Below are 27961 nucleotides of genomic sequence, written 5' to 3'. Positions count from 1 at the left end.
GTTAAGTATCACTTGAGGGTGATACTTAACAAAAAACTCACGAGTGCAGTGTGTGCTCATCTCCCAGAAACCCAATGGAATCCTGGGTTGGATCCAAGGGAGACTGGCCAGCAGGGTGAGGGAGAGGATTCTGCCCCTCTGCTCTGCTCTGGTGAGACCCCACCTGGATCCACCTGGAGTGCTGGATCCAGCTATGGGGTCCCCCCCATAGGACCTGGACATGGAAGGACATGGAACCACTGAACTAAGTCCAGAGGAGAGCCACAAAGCTGACAAGAGGACTGGAGCTCCTCTCCTACAATGACAGGCTAAGAAAATTAGGAGTGTTCAGCCTGGAGAAGAGAAGGCTTTGTGGACACCTCATAGCAATCCTCCGTTATCTGAGGGGAGCCGTCAGGGAAGCCAGAGGGACTCTTTAACAGGAGCTATAGGACAGGACTAATGGGTACAAATTGAAGGAGGGGAAATTTAGGCCAGAGATTAGGAAGAAATATTTTGAGGGTGGTGAGACCCTGTAACAGGTTGCCCAGGGAGGCTGTGGAAGCCCCATCCCTGGCAGTGTTCAAAGCCAGGCACCATAAGGCCTTGGGCAACCTGGTGTAGTGGGAGGTGCCCGTGCCCATGGCAGGGGGGCTGGGACTAGATGATCTTTAAGATCCATTCCAACCTCTTAGCACTCTATGACAATAAACCCCAGCAAACTATGACTGTCGGGGATTAAGCCTTTCTGACCAAACGGAGAAACATACACCTTCATTTAATCTTTTTTGCCCCATAAACATACAGGTCACCCAGGATGGTGGGCCATGTTTAAAAGTAACTGTAAAAAGACTGAAACACCTTTGTGTTTTCCCTAATGACTTGCCTTCGGTAGGGAACAGGTGTTTTATAATGTACTTTGGACAGAAAGTAAAATTCTGATGAAAATTAAATGGTGCTACATCCTTACAAGTGCATAAAATTATCCATTGCTTAATCAGTTATACACACATACATGTTTTTTCCTGCAGAAGAGGCTGAATCACATCTTTATTTGACGTAATTATGCTAGTTGTAAAATAAAATGCAATTGATACGGAGTTTTCCTGGGTTTATTTGCCAAATGTAGCACACAAAACCAAATGGTAGGTTATCTCTGAACTTTTATTTCAAGTATCCTACACACATTTAAATGTAAAAATTACAGAAAAAAAAAGGCAATGTGGAATTACTTTGCTATGTTCTAGGCAATTTGTGTATCCCTTGTAACTATAAGTCATTCTGGTCAGGAGCCTCTTGGACTCCAGCAATGCAGACATCTACCCTGCTCCCAGAGCCCGTGCTGAGTGATGGACAGCTTTCTTCCCATCAACACTTCAAAATTAGTCAAAGGATTACAGAAAGAACTTTTTGTCTACCCGGACAGTCTGGAATTCCAAACTGCATTAAAAATTCTAATTTTCCGGTCAGTTCTTGAAGTATTTTTTTAAGACTCTGGTCCTCAGGGTGTGCAAGTTGTGATGCTTGGGCTCAAATTCTGACATTATGGCATGAACCACAGTCACTTTAAAGTCCTCTTCCTTCACCTTCTGCACTAGCAATCCAATAGAGGAAGGTTCCTTGGATTCAGAGCCTAGGGTCACTTGCAGTTTGGCCCAAAAGAACAAATCTTCTCTCCTCTTCATAGTGTGCCCAAGTTTTCTCATGTCCTTTTTTTCACGTACATACAGTGCCAACACCAAAAGCTCATATGTCCCATCTTCCATTCCTGTATCTCATACTAAGCTAACTTAGTACATCCCAAAAACATGGCTGGTTGATTTCTTCCAAGTCATGGCTTTGGTCCTCACTCATGTAACTTGACTGACATAAGTGTTGCTTGTGTTTGGCTCCATGTTCTGTAAACCACATAATAAATCATCTTTACATGTCCTTAATATCACAGTCTTCTTCATTCTTATTTGAGATTACCTGTCTCACTGAAGCTTCCTATAGATTAAACTGAAAAATACGTCCCTATTTTTCCTGCTGAAATAAAAACTCCATTCAGTCCAGAAAGATTTTGAGAAAATCTTCCTTCTCAGCCTGTCTGTCACTCTAAGATTTAAGAGTGAACGATCTTTCCAGTGTAAGGGCACGAAGTTACCTCTTCATCATACTTGAACATCACATGATGGATTACATCTCATTTGCAGCAAAAGAACTCCATCCAGGATCATGTTCAGATCAGAGACAGCCCTGCACACATTTCTTTTCATACCACAGCACCTGCTGTGTTTGCTTCAGAAAGGTGGGAGATATCAGTCCAGTGAAGAGCTTCATCCGCTGGCTTTGCACAGCCATAGCCTCCCTACAACTCAGTCTTCATGTTAAAAGCATATTCTTGCTCAGAAAAGGAGGGCTTCACAGCGGAGTGAAATAAAGTTGATGCAAACCTCATAACAGCATTGTAACATGTTGTGTAGCTGTAAAGGTATTTTTTAGCTGACTAACTCTCAAAAGTTACTGTAGTGCATAAGTGCTTGTCAAAGGCTTGTCCAGCACAAGCAGATCACTGACAAGGTACCTGTACTTTCAGGCTGTTGTGAAGAGACCATATTATCATCATATAATCTCTGAAGAGACCATAAATATTATCATTTATTTCCTCTCCACACCACTCAGCCATCCAGCTTGTGTTTACTGATGAGTCCACAGTGCCATCAACTTCAACTTAGACAGAACTTGAAGTAAGCTCATTTTTGCAAGTGCTGTTGCTGTTTAAATGCTGGAAAGTTGTTATTTCACGTACATTGATGAGGGTAAGCATGTGCTTCATATCTGGTCTGGTTTTTTGGTAATTGGGAGACATACTCTCTTTTCTTAGACATGTCTAAAAGAGAAAACACAAAGGAAAGCTTAAAACTGAGAATTCCTATGAAAGGCAATTAGAAAAAAGCTTTTGAAGATTTTCCTTTTTCTCTTTGCTAACTCTAGCTCATTACACCTTTCCCATTTGTTTGTCACTGGAAGCAGCCAGTACCAATAAAAGCTGCTGTTTCTTGCTAAATCAATTAACTTTATAGGACAAAAGCCTCAGTCAAAAAAGAAACTTTATATTTGATTCACATTTTCATCTCAACAGGCCTTGCATCAAGCTATTGTAAGTGTGCTTCCACCTGCCTTCAATGCAAGCCAGTCCCTGAAATATTTTCATCAAATTGTCAAAGTAAAGCCCCAGTCCTGCCAACCAGTTCTAAAGTGAATGCTGCTGTTGAGTTTGGTGGAGATAAGGCACAATCTTCACTAAAGAAGAGGACAAGGCAAGCTGTAAGAACTTAACAGGCATTTTAAATAATGAACGTCACTTGTGAGATCAGGTCGATATTAAATTTTGATGAGAGCTAGGTTGATATCTGAGACGGGGCCTCACCCAAAAGTAAGACACACGTAATTCCACCAGAGCGAGAGTTATCTTCACTACACAGCTCTGCTTTTTATAACTGCACCACTAAAACTGGGACTGGTTATTTTTTGTAAGGGGAGGAGAGATTTCTGTAGAGATCTGAAATTCTTTCAGGACACCAAGAAGAACGTGAGGCATCTGTCTCTTCTGAGTGATATCCTTGCTTTCATGCTTCCATCCTAACAAATTCCTACAAGATTTATCTCATCAAACTTTCGTCTGAATGGCACAAATTGCTGACAGAATTGTCAATCTAAAAAAGAGACAGGCATAAATTTAATTGCTCCCTGAAGATACATGGAAAGCTACATTTAGCACAGCTAATTAGATACACTCTGATCAACAGTTATGATTCATCTGCTGAGGAGCAAAACAAGGAGGCAAGTATGAAACAGGCAGCAAAAGTTAAATCTGACCTCCCAAAATTCTCGGGCTGGTTCTGGTTTTGTTTTTATTACAAATGCAGCCAGTGATGCACTGTACTGGTGCCCAAGATCCCAGGATCCCAAGATCCCACCTGGCTACCTCTGAGCCAGGTGACTTCACTGCCACTGCACCCAAAGCATAGTTTTTCTTTGGTGGAGTGAGCTTCCCAAGTACCTTCTCTCCCTTCCTTTCCCAGAACTACCATCCAGCAGTAAAGGTATGGATAAACTCCCCAATGAGATTTTTCTCCATGTATTTTAAAGTGTCTGTTCAACAAGAAAGACATGACTTCACAAAAATGCTCATCTGAAATGGGGTTGACACCAATTTACCAGTGTGGAAACTGAGGCAAAAAGCAAGTGGATTTGGACATGTCCATCATGCCATCACATGAAGTAATTCCACAGGTGGAGAAGGGCTCATAGGGGTCTGTGCCTCCATCTTGGACAAATGCTGCTCCCAGGTACTAAACCAGAAAACCCATTGCCATGCCCTTAAACTGATAAGTAGTTTACACAGAGTAACTGGAAGCAGAAATAAGCAGCGAGAGTGCAGGAAAGTAACAGATAGTTTGAGTTTAAACAGAGTTAGATCAGAGTGTAGTTTGCTCTCTTTGGAACTCCATCCTTGTGTACCTGAGTTTAATCATAATTTAAGTACAGACACCAACTTCAGACCAGCTGTGTTCTTTGCTTCCTCTAGCAAAGAAAATGAGTGGGGGTATTTTGGTTGGTATTGTTGCTTTGCTTATGAGAAAGATAATCACTTACACAAGTAAAGAAGATGAGCAGCAAGTAAAAAATCCCAAGGCAAGTCAGCATGAAGAGCTCGCTTTTGTATTTTTTTAGTTTGTCCTCTTCTATTCCAGGGCAACCTAAAATGTAAAGCAATATGGGTTATATTGATCTGGTGTTTGTAAAATATTTTAAAACTGTTACCTTCTTGACATGGAGCATGGGACAGTCAAAGCTGTGCACTGTACCTGTTACTTTTAACGTGACTGTGCTGCTCAGATTGCGTTCTCCGTTCTGCTCCCCCAGAGTGCACTTGTACGTCCCACTGCTTCGGCCGGTCACATTTCTGATCCTCAGCGAAAAGGAGGTGTCATTGGAGAGCTCCAAGGACCCCCCAGCTTCTTGTGGAAAATGAGATTCCATATCAAGGACTTCCCATGCTATTCCTTCGCTGTCTCCAGACATCTGGAAAACACAAATATATTTCTCTTCTTGAGCAACACTGTCATCCTCAGTTTTAGGGTAAAGAAAATTTTAAAGATGGCTTATGGCTGAAAATGCAGAAGTGGAAGAGAGGCAGGAGGAAGCACAACCACAAATCCATTTAATATGTTCATGCTTGCAATCCAAAAATATATGGGGTTTTCCTTAAATGGACTCTATCTATAAATAGGAATTACAGAACTATTCTGTAATAACTTCTTAAGCTGCCTCACCTGAGTGGAAACCCAGGGCACTGGGAATATTTCTCTGTCTGCTCTGGGGTGCCCTGACCCCCAGGGGAGCACTGACTTTGACCCTCATTCATGGAGAAACTTTCCTAGACTTCAAGATAAACTAGAACCCACAAAAGTGTGAAATAGATTATAGAGAATAGTGTAGGTGTGTCACTTGGTGAGAAATTTAGGTTTTGGGATTTTTAGTATGTTGTGGATAGAAGCAAAATGGAGAGCACAGGGTGTTGTCCTGAGTTTCTTCTTCATGCTTCTTCTTCCTTCCTCTTTGTAGGTTTGGGTGGCATTTAGTAATTGGGCAGAAAAATCCGCATTGCAGCTCTTTGGGATCAGTTACTGGGTTAAAAGGGAAAATAATCTAGGTGTCAGTTCTTAATTGGATAGTTTAGTCTTAAAAGGCCTTGCAACAAGAGACTGTTAGCCATTTTGTGCCTTGCTAATGAAAAGCTGCCGAACTCACAGTAATGAGACTGTTTTACTGATAAGAAATAATAAACACTTGAGTCCAAACACGAATTACTGTCTCAAGTGCCTTCAATCCGGCTGGTACGCCCTCGCACCTGGACAGCAACATGACAGAAGGCAGTCTGCTCTCAGTGGGCCCATGCAGAGGCCCCAGGAGAGTTCAGACTGAGAGACACAGTCCATGGGGATGGAGCAGAGGCAGCAAAGGCAGCCCTACTCCGGCGCTTAGCGGCGGCCCTGGGGAGCAGAGGTGCCCAGGAGAGCACGGCAGCAGGCAGGGAGGCTCCACTGCGGCCAGCACACCTTCTGCCGAGCAGCGGTGACAATTAAACCTGCTGACCCAGCAAGTGTGCCACTGCACGAGGGCTCTGCCAAGCACTGGCATCCTCCCAATGCCTCCGCAGCCCAGAGCTCCCTGTGGGAATGCAGCCCTGGAAACTGCACTTTCCTGTGCCACTTTCTATGTAGCTGATCCCTGAAACCATGCTGCCTCTCTGGAGGAATGGAGGTTTCCCCCAACCCCGCTTCCCTCCCTTCCTCTCGTGACTGGAACCCAGGAACAAAAAATTGCTTTGACTCCTTCAGATTCAGTTGTGTGAAGGTCACAAGCAGGTTCTGGTGCACTTGGGGAGCATTTGTGTGTTGAATTTCTTAATTGTAACCAGAAGAGCTACATTCCTTGGCGTTGCTGAGAGGCTGCTGGAGGAATGAAGTGTATTCCCAGAACAGTTCGTACTGCGGGGCGATAGGATGCACTGAAAATGACAATTGGCTGGGAACCACAAAGAAGAGAGAAATCACTAAGTTGATGTGAAAGGTGGAAGAAGGGTTTGAATTAGCCTGTGTCCATTCTTATTCATCCAAGTTGCTCCCTGGGATTCGAGGCAGCATGCCCTCCATAAAGGCTTCCCAAGTAATGAATTCAATCTTTCTGCGGACCAGCAGAGCCAGAGCCAGCTCATGAGTCCAAGGCTCAGCATTTCAGCCAAATGTATAACTAATGTAAGCCAAGACTTTTTATTATTATTATTTTATTTTAATAGACACATTTTTGGGTGCTTACTTTCTATCAGCATAGCTACTGCATCGGGGTGTAACAGTTACACTGTAAGTTATTAAAATTAACACAACTTTCTCATACTGAGGCAAGGAGTATCTGGTTTCCCTTTCATGTGTTTGCGGGAGGAAAGCACACTTGAGAGTCTGGAGAGAAGTAAGGGTCTGATACTCCCTTCAACACTGCTGTTTTTGTAGCCTAAAATGGTGTAAAACAAGCTGCAAACTGGGGAACTTTTCAGGAACTGAGGAATGAGACTAAAGCACAAAATTTCCTTAATTGTAAAGATTCTTTCTCAGAAAGGTTTTGGGTTTTTCAGTGCATCAACTGAAACACAGAGCAGTTATTTCCTGGGGCTTTCCACACTTTACCCAGAAAGAGGGAAGAATCTTCCTCTTAATCCCCTAGTAAATTTACCCCAGCTTCTTTTTCTTACTACACTCCGCCCTAAGCAGCTACGAGACAAGCAGTATGTATGGTGGTTTTCAGGCCCCAGGGACTTCCCTGTGCTACAGGGATTTAGGTATTTTCAGGCCTTGCACATTGTCAGAGATGTGGCCAGAGGAATTCCAATACCCAGGCTGGGCTCAGCTCTGGTTACAACTAGGTCAATAGCAGCTAAGTGGATATAGTTGACCTCCCTCAGATCTAATTTTTGCCACTCTCCCTTCCCTTACCACCCCCTTTCTCAGTGAAATTTAAAACTGCCCACAGGGCAATAAAAGGAACCAGCCTGGCTACCCTTTGCATTGCCCTAAATTGCAGATAGGAGGTCTGAGCTACACACAAAAAATTAGATTTGTTTAGAGATTTTTGGTTTTGTTTCTTCCTTTCATTTACTGGCAGCATAAATAATTGGTGTCCTGGGTGGTAAATGGTGGTGTGATTCTTGTGGCTGAGATCTGGGAATGAGAAAACACTTTGATCTTTCTGTATGCAATTGCAATCAGCGCTACTCCTAAAAGGGAGAACTCAATTAAGTCCATGCATCCCATGCCTGACCGTGCACTTATTCCAAGTGAGATTTTGGGTAAATGATTGAACTTTCCTATTTCATGGGAACGGTGAGGGATAGGATTGATTATTGCCTCCAAAACTTTTTAAGGTGCTTGGCTGCAGCTGCAAGCACAGTGATGGTGACACTGCAGACAGGACTATCAGAATTTTGCCTTAGACATGCTCTGTGTAAGGCAAAGTGGTGTCATGAAACTGCGCTAACAATATGTTTGTCCCCAAACCAAGAAGAAAAAGTTACTTTGTGGCCTAATCTGGCTCCCTCACTTGCTGTGAAACCACTGGTGACCCACATGGGGGTTGTGATCCTTGAGTTTGGGGAGGAGGAGGAGGAAGGGGTCATGTGTGGGTTTAATTCAGAGTTTGCACGCCTTTCTTCCTCCATTAAATCTCCTCTTTACTGAAGGGCGAGGGCAGGCAAGGCAGTCTGCAGGCGTGCTGTGTGCCCAGCAACATCCCAACATTTTTTAGGCTGCAGAGACATCTGGTGGCATTTTTCCAGCCTGTGCAGGCAGTGCATCCGCCCCTACTCAGAGGTCGCAGCAACCTTTTCTCTGATGCCTGAACCAAGCCTTTTTCCACAGCAATCTTATCTCCTGTTATCTTTATAGGAAAAAACAAAACAAAACAAAATGCCCCCTCCCTTTTTAAATTCTCTACATAGCAAGTAAACATCTGAGCAAATTTGCAGAGTGCATCCTCATATCCCAGCTGTATAAAAGGAAGTCCATGAGATGTTCAGTAAGGTCATTGTTCTGCCTCTTGCTCTATTCAAGATAACCTCTTTCCCACCCCAAACCTAATTAAAATTACAAAACTGCCACTTTGCTTGCCACCTCCTGTGAATTACTTGGCAGACTCTCTCACTGGACAGATAATTTTGCAGCTCAAGCTTCTATGATAAACCAGCTCTAATTCATGCCAAGTGTCCTCCAGGTGATACCACAGCCCAAGGTAAATGCTGGGGGTTTTACCTAATTTATTCCACAGAAGCTTAACAGGATCAAAGCAAGCACTGCCAGAGACAGAAATCCACTTGTGTAGGGAGCATCCTCTTCTTTAATCAGTGAAAAAAAATATTTTCTTCTCACGTTTCATTTGTGTTTCATGTCCCTTACACCTCACTGCTGAGCAAACTGCAGCATGCCAGCTTCCCCTGCTCCCCACCTCCAAATGGAGGAGAAAAGGAGCATATTCCTGCTCCCATGTTTGCTGCTAATGGATTTACCAAAATTCAAAAGGCAAATGATGACTTGTGTGGGGACATGTAGAAAATTCTACTAAATCTGTTTTCATAAAAAGGGCCTTGTTGGCATGCAATCTGCTGGGGGTTAATTCCCCCAGAATTTTGCTGGGGGACTTTATGGCAAAATAATTCTGCCTATCTGCATAAAATTAGGCATTAAGAAAATTTAAAAAAAGAAGAAATGTGAGTTTATATTTAATGTACTGTCCTTCAGCAATGTCTGTGGCAGATTGAAAGATCACCTGGCAGAATATCTTCAGCAGAGCCTGAAGTGAGGTGGTCCTTAGCCTCTGTTCAGTCCCTGCTGAGACACATCCTGGAGTGCTGGGCTCAGTGCTGGGCCCCCAGGGCAAGACAGATCCGAGGGAGTCCAGTGAAGGGGCACAAAGATGGATAATATCTTGGAGAACCTGACATGAGCAGAAGGTGGAAGAGATGGTTCAGCCTGGAAGAGACCAGGCTCAGGATCATCTTATCACTATTGGTTTAACCTGATTAACAGGAGGCTAGAGAAACTGAAGGCAGACTCTTCTCAGCGGCCTTCCTGAAATTCAGGAAATTCCACTTAAGCAAAAGAAAACCCCTTTTTTACTGTAGGGGTGGTTGAACACTGGAATGGGCTGCCCAGAGACGGTGTGGAATTTCCACCCTTTGAGATATTCAAGACTAAACTGGACAAAGCCTTGAGGAGCTCTAGTTGTCAGGTTTTAGTGAGTTTAATTGAAAATTATTCTAGTCCTCAAAATCTTGGAAACATGTGATCTAAAGAGGTTGTGATTTGCCCATAGATATTCTCTAGTCAATTGACTGATTCCTATTAAGTTTCTCCTAGCCTGGAGCTTTTTGGTAAGAACAGTGGATATTAAAATGGGATATGTTTAATTGAAAATACAACTGAGCTGATATATTTCTGTTCTCTGACTGTATGAATTATGGAAAATAGGTAGAATAATTAGGGCCCCAAAATTCAAGTGCCCTTCAGCAAATGTTTCTTTTTCAGAGAACTAAAAACAAGGTGGTGGAATGAGGAGGAGCATTTAGCTCAGTTCTAGCTGGCTAGGTTTTAGCTATTGTTTTGAAAACTGCTTCAGCATTGCATGGCAATACCCTAAAAATGGCAATTCACCCCTGCTGTAGTGCTTGCACCCAACTGATCAATTAATGTTTAATTTTATCATGAACAAGCCCAAGCGAGCAGTTCTCACATTAACTCATGTTCTCTGCTCTCATTAAATAACTTTTCTCATCAAACTTCTCCCACACTAAAGTGGTACACTGTCTTCCAGGTAAATCAAAGTGCCAATATAAACTGCTTTTCCAATAAAAGAAAATTTTTATTTCAGCAAAAATTTTTTAGTTCCAAAACTGATGTCAGTTTAAAGGTGGAACATATTAACATCCAATTATTTTCTGGTGAGGGTGAGATAATTGTAAAAATGGTTTTGTTTAAAATCATACCAGGCAAAATGGCCAAGTTGAAATTTCTGACTGTTATAGAGAGCTAAAAATCCACATAAGGCCAGAAGGAATTTATTTTCTGAAGCAAAATATATAGAATTCTGGCAATGCCCAATAGCCAACATATACTGAAACACAACTGAGCTGAAACTGCTTAATAGGTGTATTTTTCAGCACAAAAAAATGCTTCCACATTTGATTAGTGCTAATGGTGCATCCATATGGTTCCTATACAGTGTCATGTAGAGATACCAAAGTTAAATTTGAAAATAACAGACATAAAAATTGTGGGCACATGTGAGTGAACTTTGAGTGTGCTGTAAAAAAGGGGGGGAACAGAGGGGAGATGAGGAAAGAAAATCCAAAACCCAACCCTAAAACAACAGTGAAGGAACTATGTGTGACACATGAGCCAGCTGGAAAAGCCCTTTGACTCACTCACACAGACTAAACACTAAACTATTGTTTAGTTGATTTGGCTTGATTTGATTTTCTTTTTTTTAGCTAAGGGCATCCAGCCTTAGCTCATGTCAGACAAAAGAATTGTTTTGGTCATGAAATCATTTCCACTGGTCCCTTCCTGTCTAAATCATTAATGTGAGGAAGCTACTTGGGGATGAATAGAAGTCTGAGAAGCATTGGACTGCATTTCTTTGTGTAGGTTAGAAATTCAGCTGAAGTAATTTAGCAAATATTTACCTAAGCTAATATATCACAGCTATGCACTTTTAGCAAAAGTAGTTTCCTTTGAAGGAAGGTGCAGTCAATATTATGTGGCTAAACTATTTATTCTTATTTTGTAATATGAGTTCCCCCTTTTATTCTGCCGCGATTTTATATATTTCAAGGAAGTGCTATAAAGTTAACAGATTTCTCTCCACTGAAGCACAGATTTCTTTCCTTGTCCTCATGATTTATTTTAGATTAGGATTCTTCTGGCTATCACATGAAGAAAATAGTGTAATATCTACTGGGACTTCATTTGTGTGTGTTTAAACTTGATTTTCAAACTGGATATAAAGTGATAATTATGAGGGTCTATGAAGTGATTCTCATTTTCAATGCACTTCACAAAGAGAAACTATTCAGCGATCAATAGCCCTACGAGGCAGAAAGGTAAGCAAAATTTCATTACTCAGATTCTTGTCCAGTAGGTGGGCTGTAGAGATTCAAATTGTCTATTTCCATAGACAATTCCCAGTGCTTAGGCAAAAAAGGCCTAGTTTTCAGTTCTCAGCTGGCAAACTTCCACACTCATATATGGGTTTATGGCATGCAGGCTACCTAGCACTCCTAAAAACATACCACACTTTAAGACTATCATAATTACGAATTCTTTTCCACAGCCTCATATTGAATGGAAAGAGACCTGCACCAGGCTGGAAGAGGACTTGGTGCTCTACATTCTCCCCAGTGTGTTCAGCCAGCTTACTTCATATATTTTTAAGTAAAAATCATTTTGTCTGAGCTGACTGACTGTGGTCCTTATTCTGCACAGATCTACTTACACAGGTGACTTCCTGCATGAGGATAATTAGCTCCAATAATTTTTGATGCACAGCAGGTCAAACACATCCATGCCTTTTTTTTTTTTGCAGTATGAGACATTAGCAAAAGCAAAGGAATTGAATGCAAACCTTTTTTTACACCCAGTTGGATTCTGACACCAGAATATTAACTCCATTATAAAATTACTTCTCTATACAGAAAATACTTTTAAATTATAACCTTTTTTTTAGCAGATTGTAGCAAACTGGCCCTTATTTGGTCTGAGCACACAGAGGTGCCCATGCGAGGGAGTGGTTTGCTCACAGAACATTCACCCTGTGCAAACAGCTGCACAAGCAGCACCATAACATTGCCACCATCATTTTTTTAAAGCAGCAGAAGCAAAGGTTAATTGCTTGCATTCACTTCACAGTTCAAAGTGACCTCATACAAAAGATTTCACCTAACAGCTGCTTGAACTTTACAGCCTGAAATTTCCTACACTTTGTTGGAATTACCTTTTAATTAGTCCTTTGGGATTGTATGTGGTGTTTATTGATTAATCCTTCAGTAGTTGTTTTTAAATAACAGAGTAATTACCTGTGTTGGGTAGCCCAGCCATACTCCACCATTCCCTCACCCTCCTTTGCGGTGTTAAGTGGGGACAGCAGCACAGAGCCAAAGTGTAGAGAGTTTATTCCTCCTGACCCCCTACCACTTCTCAATTCTTCCAGGTCCACCAGACGGCATGGTTTGCCTTCCATGAGCTCTCTGCTCTTCCCAGAGGAAGGGAGCCTTCAATAATTAGCACATATCTGGATGGAAAATATAGATCCTTATCCAGTTTTTGAGGCAGAAAATAAAAAGAATAAGTTGACTCATATTCCAAATCCTATAGTAAAATTCAACCGAAAGCATTATTCCCTCCTCTCTGTTTACCACCTGTGCTTTGTTCAACAGTTTTGAAGAAGATGCTGCACTTGGTGGGTTGGCAGTCAGATGTTCACAACAGCTCTTGTGAGGTGCAGTTGCCATCTGGTCTGTAGGCAGATGCTCACTGTTGTACCCGCAATGAAAGTCAGGTGCATTGCAAGTTTCAACCTCAGAAGCTGTATCTAATGGCAAACACTGTTTGTTGGTTACTGTAGGAAATGAGTTTAAAACTGAATCTGACCGAACTGCTGAGAAGCCAAGGCTGTGGCTTTAGGTTCCGGCAGAGATAAATTAACGGTTTTCAACACCCATAAATAAGGTTTTTTCCTCTTCCCTTCCATTGCTCTACCATCACATGGGAAAGTAATTCAACTCTGTAACCCACAAAATGTTTATTCACAGTTTGATTTTCCACAAAATTATTGATTATAACAATCAATAGAGAGTTCACTTAACAGGTAACAACACTCCCAGCCATACACTCCTGCTGCTTAGCATGGAACCACCAGGAGTGGCCCATGATGGGGAGCAGGAGTGTATGGCTGGGAGTGGGGAATGGAGGAGATCAAAACCTTCCCTTTTTTTCCATTAATTTGGCTCACACCATAAGCTGAAGCTCTGCACTGAGGTGCAGATTTACAGTGCTGTACAGTCAACAGCCACCTCCTCCACCACTGGGCAATTCTACCTCTCTTAGAAATCTCATCTTGGTAATGTTGAGTGGGACTTTTCTACCCATTAGCTGATTGATTCTTGTAACCCCTCCTGTACACAGCAGGGCTCTCCTGCTCTGGAGACAGAAACTCTGAATCAGAGCAGTCAAGATGCAATTTTTACTTCATGACTGCAAAGAGAAAACTCAGAATTTCTAGCTCTCCATCTGTCTTCTGCTCACACTCTGCCCTTATGCCCACCCCACTAGTCAAATCTTCCTAAAGAATTGCAAGTACTTTTTCAGTTTTTGTATTTCAAAGAACAAAATCATCTCCTGTTTTGAGGAGATTAAACAAGAGCAACATCACTGATGTTGAGAGGCTTAAATACCATTTTTTTACTTTGAAAAAAATCCTGGAAGACTCCTCTTTGGAGTAGTATTTGGCAGGTTGTACATGGGGCATCACCTGAATTTTGGTCCACAGAAGCCAGCAATAATTAGATAGAAAAGCAGGCCAAGAGCAATTCAGGGAATCACGCTCAAACAGCCTATCTCCAATGACACAGAAAAGGCCTGTTCCCCGTGGTCAGCTCAAAGATTTGCAGTGCTGCCTTCTCTCTGCTGCACTAATGGGAGGATTCCTCTGCAGAAAACAACTCATTTTGTACAAGACAAGCCAGTATCAGCTAGGAAAGCAAAGGAGACTGCACAAGTAACTTAGACTTTTTTCTTACTTTATACCAAGACGCTGTCTGGTAGGAGATTGAGGAGTCCTGAAGAGCTTTACAGGGCAGCACCACGTCCTCAGCACACCTCACAGCAACATCTGGGATCATCACAGAAGTCCCACGGATCAAGCACCAAACTGCAAAGCACAGGTACACATCACCTTTAAAAAAGATTGCTTACACAATCCTTCCCAAAAAATATCCCCACAAAACAAAGATGAAAGAAGGAAAATTGCAGAGCTGCCCACTTACCATTGCACAGGATGACGAGCAGAGCACAGACTCCCAAAGACATGGCTTTTATGCTTCAGATGACAGAGCAGCAGCAGCGTGCTTCTCTGCAGGATGGGCTGTGAGAGCAGAGTGAAGCTGGGACTGCTTCTAGAGTGATATTTCTGGAGGCAGACTGGGGAATCCCCCAGACTTATCTTGAGGGTTTCGTCATAGGGAAAATCCCTGCATGTATGAACCAAGGCTCCTCCCCCTAAAGCTGTGAGGTCACTCCCATTTCTGCAAGCACTCGCAGTGGTAGGAACTTATCTCCCTTTCTTCCCTTTTTCTCCCCCTCTGTACTGATCTGAACAGAGTTAGGTCTGACTGAGGGGCGCTGTGGGTTGGTGTGAAGGCCATCAAAACCAGCACTCAATGAATCTCTCTTGAGTGACAAAATGTCAGGGGAAAGGGCTTACCAGCTCAAAATCCCCCTTCTGCAGTTCTAACAGCACAGGTTATAACTGTTTGCAAAGGCTGGCCTCATGATGTGACATTTCTGAAACCACATTTAAGACCTCAGGTCACAGCACCACAGAAACACTTTGCCTTGGGGCTAAGGGCAAAACAGGAATTATCAGCATGGCTGAGCCAAACAAACTGTATTTCAGTAGAGCTACACATTTAACTCTGCAGGTAGGCACACATGAGGCAGAACGTTATCTCTTGGCATATTTTGTCATTTTCAAGACAAAAAAAAAGGCATCTGCAGTGACATAACTTTACAAATTATATGCTGGAAAATTTAATCTTGGAAAAAGTCAGGGCAGTTCCCAGAAGAGGAACCATTTGGACATCCCCTCTAGATATCTGGAGGGGGAGGGGAAATCCTTTCCCTGTGATCTGTGAGAGCTGTTTACCCCTTGAGAATTCTTGAGGAAGTCCAAGGTCGATTACAGAAGCATTTACAAATCCTGAAACCGAAAGTTGCTCATGTTATTTTTGGAAAACGCTTGTGGCTGTTGTCTTTAGGCTACTGAGATCATGATGGAGAGAAGCTATTTAGGAGAGGGGGGGTTAAGATTTGATGAGTGGAGAATGGATGGTCAGCCCCTTTTGAAAACCAGGGTTCTGGAAGCCACTCCAGTGTGGGCATCCTAAATCCAAATCACCTCTAGAAAACTTTGTGAGGAGAAGTCAGTTTGACAAGTCCTCACCATGCTAAATTCCTACTCAAAGTCCTACTCAGATGAGTAAATGCTGTGGGTGGGTAACACTTTTGGAAACTCCACTCTGGTTCTGTGAAGAAAGTCAAACAGCAATTTCACTGGGGCCCTCACTGTTGAAATAGCCCACTTATTTTTAAAGCTTTTTGCTTCTATCTTCATTGACCATAATGGTAAATATAACAGGCTCTAAGCTTTATTTTTTCTCTTTAAGTTTTCTGGTTTCAAGGACCAGGACCTCAATCAATTACTGAGAAAGTACAAGTGAAATATAAAACCCAGAGGATCTCTTGAGAGTGAGAGAAAATCACTTTTTCCTGTGTGAAATAATAGAGTCCTTGAGAAGATAGAAGGGGAGGGGGCTGCTGAAGGAAATCTTAGAGAGAAGAGGGCTCCAGTTAATATATTTCACATCTGTTCTTCACTAAAATGATGACTTTTCTGCCCCCACAAGTCAGTCACACATCAAGCCCATCTCCAAGAAGGGCACTGAGCTTTCACCCAAGGGCCTCTTTCTGTGAGTCCTGCAGAGCTACGTGTTTACCCTTCATAAACCCATCAAGAGGCACAACCTTTCTCTGTCTCCCTTTTCACCATGAGGAAACCCCATGAGCAAACCACAGCGAGCTGCCGCCCCTGCTGTGGGCCAGCCCTTCCCCTGGTGGCCTGGCCAGCAGCAGCCAGGGTGGCTGTGGCAAGCCTGAGCCTGGGATCACAAGTTTGCCCACACAGAAGTGCAAGGAAGGTAAGCCTAAAGGGCCAGGCTGCAGCACTGGGAAATGTACATGCCACACACACACTTGCCAAGGTGATGTTGAACAACATTCTTCCTCACTTAGTTAAAATACTGGACTCTTAAAAACACATGGGTTTTCCCTCCAGGACAGGCATGACTTCAAGCAAAGCAGCCCTTTTCCTCCAGAAGTATTTGCAAGCTCAGCTGCTGTTCCAGGGCACGCTGCGTGAAGCAAGGGAGCAAGATATAAAAAACAAAAGCTGAAACTCCCTCTGCTAGGGAAGGAGAAATAATTTGGTTTCTAAATTTTCCCTGGCAGGGATTTTTTTCTTTAGGGAAACTTTGAACTGGGCTGTACTTTCCATCCTAACTTTTAATATCCTTTCTATGGTTTCAAAGATCAAGTCTATTGTCTCCAGAGCCCTGGAACCTGCTTTGAGTTTCGCTGGGCAGTGGAAGTGATGGGAGCTCTGTGGCACCGGTCTGGGAGTGGGAGTGAAGAGGGAGTGATTGTCTGTCAGCCTTCTCCATGAGAAACACATCCACATCTTTGAGAGCCCTCAGCAACTGCAGGAGCTGTGCAGTTACGTGAATAAATGGAAGTTAATCGTTAAATGTGTATTTCTGTGGGCCTAGTGAGACCTGCCTTTGTGCAGTGTGTCCTGCTGCCTTTTGCTCTCCTCCCCTGGCCTGCAGCACTCACCACAGCAGCCCTGAGCCCTTGATCTCGCTGAGGAAGGAGCAGCATCTGCTGAGTGCAGAGCCGCACACGTGATGACTGACATTAGCAAGCAGTGTGTAAAACTGCTGCCTTCTGCCCACCTTTCCCTTAGCAAGGGCACTCATTTGGATCCTCATCTTTGACCCAGCTGCTGATTTTCGTGAATTTCATAGGCACTTAATTCTCTTTGAGCCTGGATCCCTCTGTCAGTTTGATAGAAAGCAGGTTCAGAACATGCTGGCTGATAGACAGCCAGATGGCATGATCACAGAAATTTCATTCTCTGTGGGAAATGAGGCTAGAAGCACAAGGATGGGGGATGGATTCATAGGATAAGGTTAAAAAGTCAAGACTGTGTATTTTTTTCAGTGTTGATAGAGCCTTGGAAATGCTTGGAATCATATCCTGTTTCCTCAAACCAGGTAGGTACTACATCCCTCATCCCTAGTGTAGTGGAGTTTTCCTGATTTCTCACTCCAGTGTGTGCAAAATATTCTCACTCCAGGCTGCAAAATATACAAGAATGCTTATTTCATGTGTTTTCTCCAGGGTGCTTTATCAGGAAGCACAGCATTTAAGAAAACCCAGAACCTTAGGTCTCTACAAGGAATACAGAGCTCTCTACAATGAAGGCTTAAAGGTTAAGACAAAGGTGTCAAAACAGCATTTAATTTTTCTCAAGGCACAGATTTTTCTGTATTTGGGATATGATTATCAAATATCATTTTTTCCACCTCATTTAAGCTCCTGCTGTGAATAAGGTCCATCCACGTGCTTCATGTCTGTTGTAAAGTCTCTGGTGAAGGGGGTTTTTTATTTATTATTATTAATCTCCTGTGCAGCAATAAAAATTGTCTCCTTCAGTTCAGCTAACAAAACTGGAAGCCTTTTGCTATACATTTTAGCAGACAGCTGTTTTCAAAATAATATACTGTGTGTAACATTGCAATGTCAGCTAAGGAACAGTGACAGAAGAATCCACAGCCACAAAAGCAGAGCAGTCCTGTATTTTTAGGGGGCCAGCAGAGCTGCAGCCACAGCATTTATTTTCCTGTCATGCCTTGATCTTGATGCTGCCCACACCAGCAAGTAAAAGCAACTGAGACTTCCCAGGCTGCTGCTAATGAAAGGTATGTAGATTACTCACAAACTGGAGTCAGGAAAGTTTAAGGAAAAGTTCTGTTCTCTGCCCCTTTATGGCAGACGTTGGGTCAGGGACTGCCTTTGCTATTTAAACAGTAATGATCCAGCAATACTGAGAAACCAAAACACTGGAGCTGTGACCTGGTGGGGAGCACAGGGCTTTGTACTACAGACTGTCTGCTGCTGCCAGCTCAATAAATAACACCCAATTAATTATACACAAACAGGCAGTCCTCTGAAATGCCTGGACATTGGAGTGAGCCATTTGAGATGTGCCAGCCCTGTTTGTCAAAGTAGGAATTAAGCATACTCAAGTGGAAATTGAAGTGTGACCGAAAGAACAGATCCAAAATGGAGGCATCCAAAATCAGAAACCTCTTTAGATAGTGTTGACCTGGGAGTTTAGGAGTTGCCTTTAGGCAAGAAGGGAGCAAGAGATTATCACAAGTCTATACGCAAGACTGTAAGAATGAGGATAAGGCTGTACTGAAGCTGCACCTAGTCCAGCATCTTTGCTGTTTGTAGCAGCAGGCAGTGAGCTGTCAGGTAGCCAAGCGGCCCAAGGTGCTGTACTCAAACTTCAGTATCCACTGGAGATACACATTGAAATCTCTTTTTGAACAGGGCCCTGAATCCTCTTTTTTCATCAGTTTGGTAGATGGTGCTTGTCTCACCAGGCCTGGGGACATCTTGGAGAGAAATCTTTGCAGATTTCAATGGACTCTACATTGCTTGCCCTTCATGTGGGGTCATCCCTGCTGCTTCTCCAGAAGGTAAAGAGCAGATTATTGTTCCTGACATTTCTACTCAGTTTTGCAATAGTAGTCTCCATATAGTCCCTGCATTGTAGAAGTCCTTGGATCCTGCATCTCCTTGCTACACCGAGCTGGGCATTGTTTTACTAGAGGTCTAAAGTCCAGCATGTCTGCCCCCAAATCATGCTGCGGAAATGTTTACTCCTCCTGGAGCCCCTCTCTCTATTCTCTTGCCTGTACAACTTCCCTAGACACATTCTATGGGACCTCTTACCCTGGAAGAACCTAGGGATCCCAGTAGATCACCTTGTACTCCTAGCTGATTCCATGGCCCACAGGGAATGCAAGTCAGGAGCTACTCCTGGGAGCAGCCTGTGCTGACAGCGAGCCTCACAGGGTGCCCTGGTCATTGTGTGCCATCCAGGGACCCAACCACGTACACACACCAACTGTGCCAAGCTGTGGCCCTTCTCCTGGCGTCTTCCAGACTTCTTGTTTGGGTTTTTTTTATACCTTCCCCATCTGTGGTCCCACTGAGTCATGGGATTTCCTGATCAGCTTCCCCCACCATCCCCAGCAGAAGAAAGAGGAAGCCTCATGAAGAGTGCTGGTGACCATGGTGCCTATATCCATTCCCTTTTCCTCTGAAGTCTGCCAGCACAGCATCAGTGACAACTGTCCGCCAGCTCCTCATCTGGTTCCCTATCTGTACATTCCTGACCTTTTGATATTGATCTGCCTTTCTTCCCTCCTTTGCTGTCTCTCATGGTCATTGGGCTTTCTCCAGAGAAAGAGCATGAGATGAGTGCAGACATGGGCTGAAACCTCAACAGAATTCTCGTCTAGCCTGAAATGAGTTAAGGCAACTTGCCCCTACTATGTGTGATAACTTTGTGCCTTCACCAAATTGTCTTCTCACCATATGCCCTCTTTTCCAGTTCATTTATAAATAGGTTAAACAGCAGGAGCCCAAGAACAAAACCCCCTCAAGCATCACTAGAGACCTCCCTCAAATGTGGATGATGGCCATTTACCCTCCTTTTTTAATAGTTTATTCATATGAAGGCTTATTGTGTTGTCCCATGATACCTTATTTTCTTTCAGACTCCTTACTGATGGACGTTTATATCTTCAGAAATTGTTGCTGCGTTTCTATATGGATGACCTTGTGGTTTTCATTTAACTTGCCAGAGCTTATGATCCTTTCTATTTTCTGTTCTTGGACACAAATTCTATTTTGTGAAGAAAGTCTTCTGCTTCTAATAAATTCCTTTATCCTGCTGTTAACTGTGTCAGCTTTTCTTTTCCAAAGTCTTTGTCCATACACAGAGGAGAGAAAAAATGTATTCCTACACACTCTGTTTAAATAGCCACCGGGCAAACTCTTTAGCCTTTAGGCATCCATTTTAGCTTATTTTTTAACCAAGTTCCTTGTTCTTACATAATTCTATTGCAGTCTGGGCTGGTTTTTTTTTTTTTTTGGTTTTGTTCCCTAAGTATGTTGAGCAGGGGCATTTTGAACCAGGTTCTGCATGTTGCTCTGGGCTAATATAAAAGTTCCTTATTTTGTATGCCCTTTAATGCAGAAACAATATTTTCATTTTATGCAGCATCAATCCCCTGTGTGACATTTATCCAATATACAAGTAGGAAATTGATACCTGCTGCTATTGTTGCATTTCTTGCTTTGTCAGCAACTCCAATCTCCCTCAGCATGTAATAGATACAGACATTTGATTTAATGCTAATATGATATGGCATATTTCTGACTTGGGCCAAAAATGTCAGGCTATTTAGGTTTTGAGCTGCTTGTAAACAAAATTAGCATGTTACTTTGATTTGGCACAAAGGTTTCTCTAATATATGTTAACACTTCTCTACTGCTTCTGCCTCCTCTGTCTCTATTTTTATGCTTTGTACCCCAATTCTAAAGCATCTGATCAATTGTATTCTTCTCATCAAGTTTCTGTTTAAAGTAATCTTGTTTGTTAGACCTCTAGCTTTCATTAAAAAATGCATATTTTCTTTTTCTTTTGCTATACTATGAGATTCTTCTTGTTTGGTTATTCTTTGTTCTCCCTTTTAAAGTTTCACCAAGTTATTGTTATTCAGCAGAGGATAAAGATTTCCTGACTCCCTGCTCTGTATATGTGCCATCCTGAATCATGTTTTAGCACTTGCCAGCTTCTCCCTTCCTTCACTCTAAAAAAATCTAATATTTTTTAAGTGTCACCACTGGTTTTATTTTAGTTTACCTGAATCTGACTCATGCATAATGAAAGTTTTCCCTTTTTCTAACAAGTTTAAATCCTTTGTTTTCAGCTGGTTTGTAGCCAGGCATTGACAGCTTGTCTCTGTTTCTGACAGTTCAGCTCAGCTGATGGTATTGGAGGCATTTCAGATGAAGCTGTTATGGAACTCCTGGCCTCCAAATTACCATCTGACTGCACCCATTTTGCTCCCATAACTGTCTCCTTCCTTCTTGAGGCCTTTGCTCCATACAATGTGTCTGGGCATTTTCTCAAGCCTCCTCCAAAAGCCTGCCCCAATTTTCCACATCATCCAGCAAGCACATATGACATCCAACAGTCTAATCACCATGGAGTTCTTTTTGGTATCACAAAACCACATGGATGTATGCCTGACAGAGCATCAGGGGTCATCTACTGCTGTATCTTCCTCAAAAAACTCACTGCAAAAGTGAACGTGGCCTCAGGATGTGAGATCATTTCTGTCCCTCCCTGATGAGACTGGCACTCACAGAGCCTTTCCCCACCTCAGCAGCTTGGGATCAACTTGGAGATAGGTCTGTTGAGTGATGATCCCAAGGAGATTGTCAGTGCATCTGTTTGTTACCCTGAAATCTTGTAGTTCAGGTGTCATGGCCTAAAGGTCTGGGATGTTGGGCTAATTGCACTGGATGCACATTGCCTTGCCTATGCACAGAAATGATTCACAGTGGTCAGTGGAGCAAACTGAGAACTCCTTGCCCACTTATTCTGTAAACAGCCTCTGCTGATTCACATTAGAAGGGGTCTGATGGGCTCTGTACCCAGCTCCAGGCACAGATCCCTGAGGGAGGAGCCATTCAAATGCCTAAACAAAGGGGACAGGCAAAACTCCTCCTCTGACAGATCTCCTTTTATGTCACCCAGCACCACTGGTCTGGACTTGCTCTGATCCCATGGCGAGTCTTTGGTTTCTCTATTTTTCCTTGTCACTGACATCCAGAGAGGGATGCTGGGGTATGCTGCTACATTGCTTTGTCCTCTGGTACATTTTGGATCTTCATTTTTTTTAGAACATTCTTACAAATACTTTCATTCAACTGCCCTGGGCAGAGGCATTCCAAAGGAGTTAGAAATGGTGACTTGGAAACAAGGGCCCTTATAGTATAAACACTGCTGTGGTTGAATTCCATTAATATGTTCATTCCTTTTGGTTACATTTCTTCTGTGTACTGACAGTTGCTCCTTCATTCTGTTTTAGCTTTCAAAGAAAAGATCTACTGCCTGAGAGCTCCACACTCATGGAAGAAAACAAGACCCAGCAAAATGGAGAGCAGCAACACCCAACAAAGACTGTGAAGCACCATGTGTGTAGCTGCCACTGGAACAGCAGCCCCGTGGGAGGTAGCCTAGAATGGAGCCTAGCTTGCCTGGAGGGGAGGGACAAGGATATCCAGACAAGGGAGCACACTCATGAGAGTTCCCATAAAGTCTCTGGGAACCACTTGCTTCAAAATAGTAGGACACTCTCCCAGACACTCAGCTCCTACAGACTCCCTCATTCCTTGAGGCTAGGGCTCTGCTCACAAGCTGTCATCAGCAGAACTTTTGCAACCCTGCTGATGCACAGAAGGAATGGAAAGGGGAACCACTGTTTCTTGAGGGGGAGGCTGAGGAAACAGGTGACGACGTGTCGTGGGAGGATGAGCAGTGAGAAATGGAGAAATGAAAAATGGAAAGTTTTCACTAGAGCTGTGACAAGTACAACTCCTCTAATAGAACTAGACAGCAGAGTGGGCAGAGACAACCTGACGGCCTTTTACAAGAGGAAGGAGTGACAAATGTGTGAAGATACCAAAGTGACCTATGTCCTGGGAGCCCTCAGGCTCTGGGGGTTCATGCTGAGGTGATTTAAGAAGCTCCCCGTCCACATGTTGTTGCCCTGTCACTGACTTGTCACAAGTAGTGATGTGCCCACACCATGGGAACCAGACTGATATATTGACATAACTGAGGTGTCTGTGGCTAATTCAGTTTACTAGGAGGTGGACTAGGCATCTTCTTGATCCCTGTCAGGTTTAGTTGAATAGGTGACCAGCTGAGGTCAGAAACCTCCCAAAACACCAGAGCCTAACCAGACAAGCACCAAAAGTCCCAAGAGATCACCAGGAGAGCCTTCACACTAATTTATCCAATTTTCTTGTCTTTACACATCCTTCTCTCTCCTTTTCACTAACTCCTTTGTTGCCCCCCAGCTTGCAGAAGGCATTGGAGAAGGTTTCCAGAAGCCCTGTAAGCTTGTCCTTGTGGTGTCTCCGTTCCGAAAATGAACTGTTCTAGGGAGCTGAACACCAGACTGAGTGGTACAGCTGGGAAGTGATCCCATGGCATGGTTCAGAGAAGTGCATTGGTAGTTTTATAGAGTAGCCATCAGGGTGACAACAAGGGTAAGGAGAAATCCCAGGGTGGCAGCAGCAGGGTAGCCTGAGGAGAGGCAGCCCCAGCCCCAAGCAGGCCCAGCCCGCCCCAGCCCTGGCCCAAGGCATCCGGCATCTCTATGGAGATGGAAATAGGCCATGGAAGTGAGACAGGGCAGAGCTGTGGGGAGCTGGAGACTGGTCCTGCTGTGACATTTCTGGGGCAGAGATTCACAGTTCAGGATCCTGGTCCCTGGTCATGCTGGGGTAGAGCCCTGGAGGAGTTGAAATGCGGTCCTGGCCCCTGGTCAGAGTTGGGGGAGCCCAGGGCAGTTGGAGCACAAGCAGGGCTGGTGGTGCCCTTGGGATCCTGACAATGTCATTGGCCAAGTCTGAGACTTTTGATCATCTCTGCTCTGCATATTATAGAACTGGAGAAAAACCTACTCCAGCAAATGAGTTGCAAAACTAAGCTTAATTCCCTGTAATCAAATTCCTTGTTGTTACCATGGTCATGTTCTCTTAATATCCATGGAGCAAATGACAACTGCAGAGCATAAAAAGATGCCAGCCTTACACCTGGTGCCAGCTTTGGACTGCTTCTGGAAATTTGCTTTTCCTCTGACTACAGCAATCCCTTCATGTGCTAAGAGGAGCAGCTAATAAATGGCAAATAGTCCCATGAGAATCACAACTAATGGCTGGTGCTCACTGAGATAATAACCCATTTAATAAAGGGTGAGCTTCTACCTCTGCACTTCCATGGGGAGCATTAATGCATTCTTTTCCCCTCCTTAGCCACTTATTTCCACAAAACTGGTAAGAACTTGATATTTTTGAAACCACTCTTCCTCTATTAATGTTAGCTGAAATTGCCCAATGGATTCAGAAGTTATTAGGAATAGCTAGTTGGTTGTATGAAAGTTGACAGACACAAAGCATTATCCTATTAAGAAAGCACTTGAGTTTATAAAAACACAGATTTTTAAATCACATTAAAATCAGGGAAATGGGTAACATCATGAGGCTTGTGTTTCATTTCTGCACAAGTCTGCCTCACTAACAGCCTGAGAAGGTAAAGGAGCTCAGAAGGAAGTGGCCATTGCTTAGACTTCATGCCTTGATGCTCTTCTCTGGGAAGGAGTGATAGAAAGGTCAGGATTTGGCAGGAGGGCTTACATAAATATTCTTTAGAGACTAAGGGTTTTGCTTTGCAAGTCAAATTCTAGATCTTTCAAAGTTGCAATTATCACGTTTCTCTTCTCCAACTTTTTATAAATTAAATCCCCTCTCATTCTGTCCCTTTTTCCCTTCTTTGAGACTTGAATGTGCAGAGGTTGCTACTCTTATTCATGTTGAGTTTCTCAATAGCAAAAAAGCCTTATTGTTTGATGAAAGTATTTGTTTCTCAGGCAAGTTCAAGGTTTAGATATAAACATTTGTGAATAATTTCTCCTTAGGACTATTTAAACTGTAATGAAATCTACATTTTATATTGATTTGAGTTTTGGTTTACTTATTCATGCATTTTTGAGAAAGAACAGATGCTGCTTGAATGTTTCCTATTAGGCAGATTAAATACACTCTAGAGAGCACACCTGAGCCAAAGGTCAATCTTCCTCAGCAAACCAGCCAAACAAACTGCTCTGTGAGTCCTCCGTTTTAGTAATGAAGGCTTAGAAAATGAACTGTAAAGTAGTTATACTTATTTTTATTTAAATTTCACAAACTACTGAAATACAAGTTTTGAAAAATTTTGCTTTGGTGTCCTCTGGAGGATAGCAGCTGGTTTTCTACATACCCTATGGCATAATTTGGAAAATTCCAAGGCTTCCAATAAATTGGTCTGGCAGCTCTCAATGCAGAGTTACAAGTTGAGTGGTTTTCACTACCAGCCATGCCTACAGTTCTGCCCTCCTAAGAAGTACATTTCTCATAAGACTTAAGTTTCTTGCCAATTAAAGTCTGAAATGGCATTGCCATATCTGTGGGTCACCATACCCTTATTGTAAAACACCTCATCTAACTAATCTCATTGCCATTGGTTTTAAAATTATAGTGCTCATGACAAGGACAAGAACTCTCTTTCTTCCTTGGGAGGCTTGGTTGCCTCAGGGAGTTGTGCCAATTACGTCAGTAAAAGATCCTCCCTTCGTAATGGTCCATGCTGGCCCTGAGCAGAGTAGTAAAAACAGATCCATGAAATAAAAGCTGTGCTCTGTCGCTGTGTATGGCCAGGAGGAATTGCTGAAAAGCTCCTCATGTTCCCTCCTCACCCTCTGAATTGGCCTGGGTATGGCAGTTCACTCTGTGTATTTCAAAAGCAGAAGAGAAACCAATGAGTCACAAACGTTCAAAATGACAAAGCCACCCTAACAAGCAGTGGATGTGTTATTTGTGATGATCTCTCCTTCCAGATTATTCCAAAAACCGTATCCTAAACTAAAAATTCCACTTTGCTTATTTTCAGAAAGGGAATGGGCAGTTTGAGCGGTGATGAAGGGAGAAAGAAAACAAATCCTTTTTTTTCAGGAAGAGTTTTATTGCTGTTCATCTAAAGATTGAGCAACAGTTAGTTAGTCAGTGAGTGGTTTTCTTAAATGGACATGGGGAATTACAAGTCATAGGAAGCCTGGCCATATTTCCAGGAGAAAACAGAATATTTGTCTACAGTGGTCGGTGAAAATGTCAACTTCCCTGTGCGAAAAAGCAGAATTACATGAATTTAAAAATGTCAAACCTGTTTCAATACAGAGCTACATATGCCATGATTGAGACATTTCTTACTGGTGGTGGAAGCAGAATATTTACATTATAAATCATTCTTGATGGTTCTGAGTGATAAATGTCAATAAAAAGTGATCTCAGCTGGCAGAATTCTAAACCTGCTCTGAAAAGCATATTCAACCTGAAGAAATTGATTGAACCAATATTTTTCATAAGCCCTTGGTCTTCTACTTTTATATATAGTTTCTCAATACAGATCTGTAATATTTTTCCCACGCATTTGGAAAATGTGAATTTCTACTGAGATGACTTCCTAACTTTTTCCACCACCACTTCACCTTCATTACTTATCTGTCCTGATATTTTACCTTTCTAAAGTTTTGAGTCAAGGAGTTATCTTTTGAAATGTCTGGTCAAGCATTTATGTGTTACAAAAGCTCATGTTTGGAGCTCTTTTTCTAGTAAAGATTATTTAAAATGGACACAAGAGAGAGCAGTGAGAATAATACTGGGATCTTTGTCAAAATTCTGTTCAATTTCTGTTTTCCAACTCGTCTGGGAATTAATCTGAATAAAATAAAGAAGCTAATAAACTGATTTTGTTTTAGAAGTAAAAGTTTAATTGTCCACTGTAGAAGCGGATACTCTATGTACATAAAAGAAGAGTTGTGAATGTGCACCTGTGGTTGAACCTTCAGTGAGACTTTATTTTCCACCAGTTTTCATCCCCACATTTCATTTCCTTCCTGATCCTGTGTATCTCTGTGTGACCAAAGCCAATGATATGTGAGCTGTTTGATTTGAACAGAAAGAAGGGGAGAGGGATGGGATGGGATGGGATGGGATGGGATGGGATGGGATGGGATGGGATGGGATGGGATGGGATGGGATGGGATGGGATGGGATGGGATGGGATGGGATGAGGGTCCTAACTACTGAATATCTACCAGCAAAGCTGCCCAGCAGCTCCACATTTAGCCTTGGCACAGCATCCCCTGCACTTGTCACTCCTGAGTTAGCTGGTTTTGGTTTAGTCCTGGTTAATTGAAGAGGCCAGAGCTGTCCTTCCATCTTCAAAGGACAAGATCACTGAGAGGTGCAAGGGGTCTCTCTGCAGACCCTGATGAAAGTAAGGCTACAGGCTGCCCTGCATTCTCCACGAATCCACATAGAGGTAGACAACTTGTTGGAAACACACCTCTATGGCTCTTAGTTTTTGAATCTGGGTTTTTTCTGGGTGGTGGGTCTTTTTGTACTGGAAAGAAAACAGGGCTAAGTGAAGGGTGATGGGAGGTATCTGGGCATCTTGGAGGATTCCTTCTGCTTTAAGCAGAGAGGAAAAAAAGACATGCAGAACTTCTGTTTTGATGAACTGACTCTAGGTGGCAACAACACCCTATGTACCCTTACTAGAGGCTAGTCAGGCAAAGACTAAT

The 27961-nt window shown here is 42.9% G+C and overlaps 1 protein-coding gene and 2 long non-coding RNA genes across 3 annotated transcripts in view; 2 read left to right on the top strand and 1 right to left on the bottom strand.

The window, feature by feature from the left end:
* LOC141729365 (uncharacterized) overlaps nt 1-5651 on the top strand; it is a 156666-nt gene extending 151015 nt beyond the window's left edge. Inside the window, exon 3 of the long non-coding RNA XR_012580835.1 lies at nt 4891-5651. This is a non-coding gene — a long non-coding RNA (uncharacterized LOC141729365). The remainder of the gene's footprint in view (nt 1-4890) is intronic.
* On the bottom strand, nt 1016-14823 carry CD83 (CD83 molecule). The gene is made up of 5 exons (XM_014275780.3): nt 14615-14823; nt 14369-14499; nt 4833-5049; nt 4621-4724; nt 1016-2851 (listed from the first exon to the last, which is right to left on the bottom strand). The coding sequence occupies exons 1-5, from the start codon at nt 14655-14657 to the stop codon at nt 2693-2695; spliced, it is 654 nt and encodes a 217-aa protein (XP_014131255.2). The 5' UTR covers nt 14658-14823; the 3' UTR covers nt 1016-2692.
* LOC141729364 (uncharacterized) lies at nt 14392-27104 on the top strand. Its single transcript, XR_012580834.1, has 3 exons — nt 14392-14512; nt 19049-19171; nt 22643-27104. It is a non-coding gene; the product is annotated as an uncharacterized LOC141729364 (long non-coding RNA).
* The last annotated feature ends 857 nt before the right edge of the window (nt 27105-27961 follow it).

The sequence above is a fragment of the Zonotrichia albicollis genome, chromosome 1 (genome assembly GCF_047830755.1).
Source record: "Zonotrichia albicollis isolate bZonAlb1 chromosome 1, bZonAlb1.hap1, whole genome shotgun sequence".
In the NCBI taxonomy this organism is placed as follows: Eukaryota; Metazoa; Chordata; class Aves; order Passeriformes; family Passerellidae; genus Zonotrichia; species Zonotrichia albicollis.
The sequence above is the reverse complement of the archived record's forward strand: the minus strand, read 5'-3'. Positions and strand labels throughout refer to the sequence as shown.

Bases quoted from the DNA above. Each gene is read 5' to 3' on its own strand.
- CD83 (XM_014275780.3), bottom strand. From the start codon at position 14,657: ATGTCTTTGGGAGTCTGTGCTCTGCTCGTCATCCTGTGCAATG. The intron at 14,500-14,614 runs GTAAGTGGGCAG...TGTGCTTTGCAG, and splicing joins GCTCGTCATCCTGTGCAATG to TTTGGTGCTTGATCCGTGGG. The intron at 5,050-14,368 runs GTAAGAAAAAAG...TGTGTTTTCCAG, and splicing joins AGACAGCGTCTTGGTATAAA to ATGTCTGGAGACAGCGAAGG.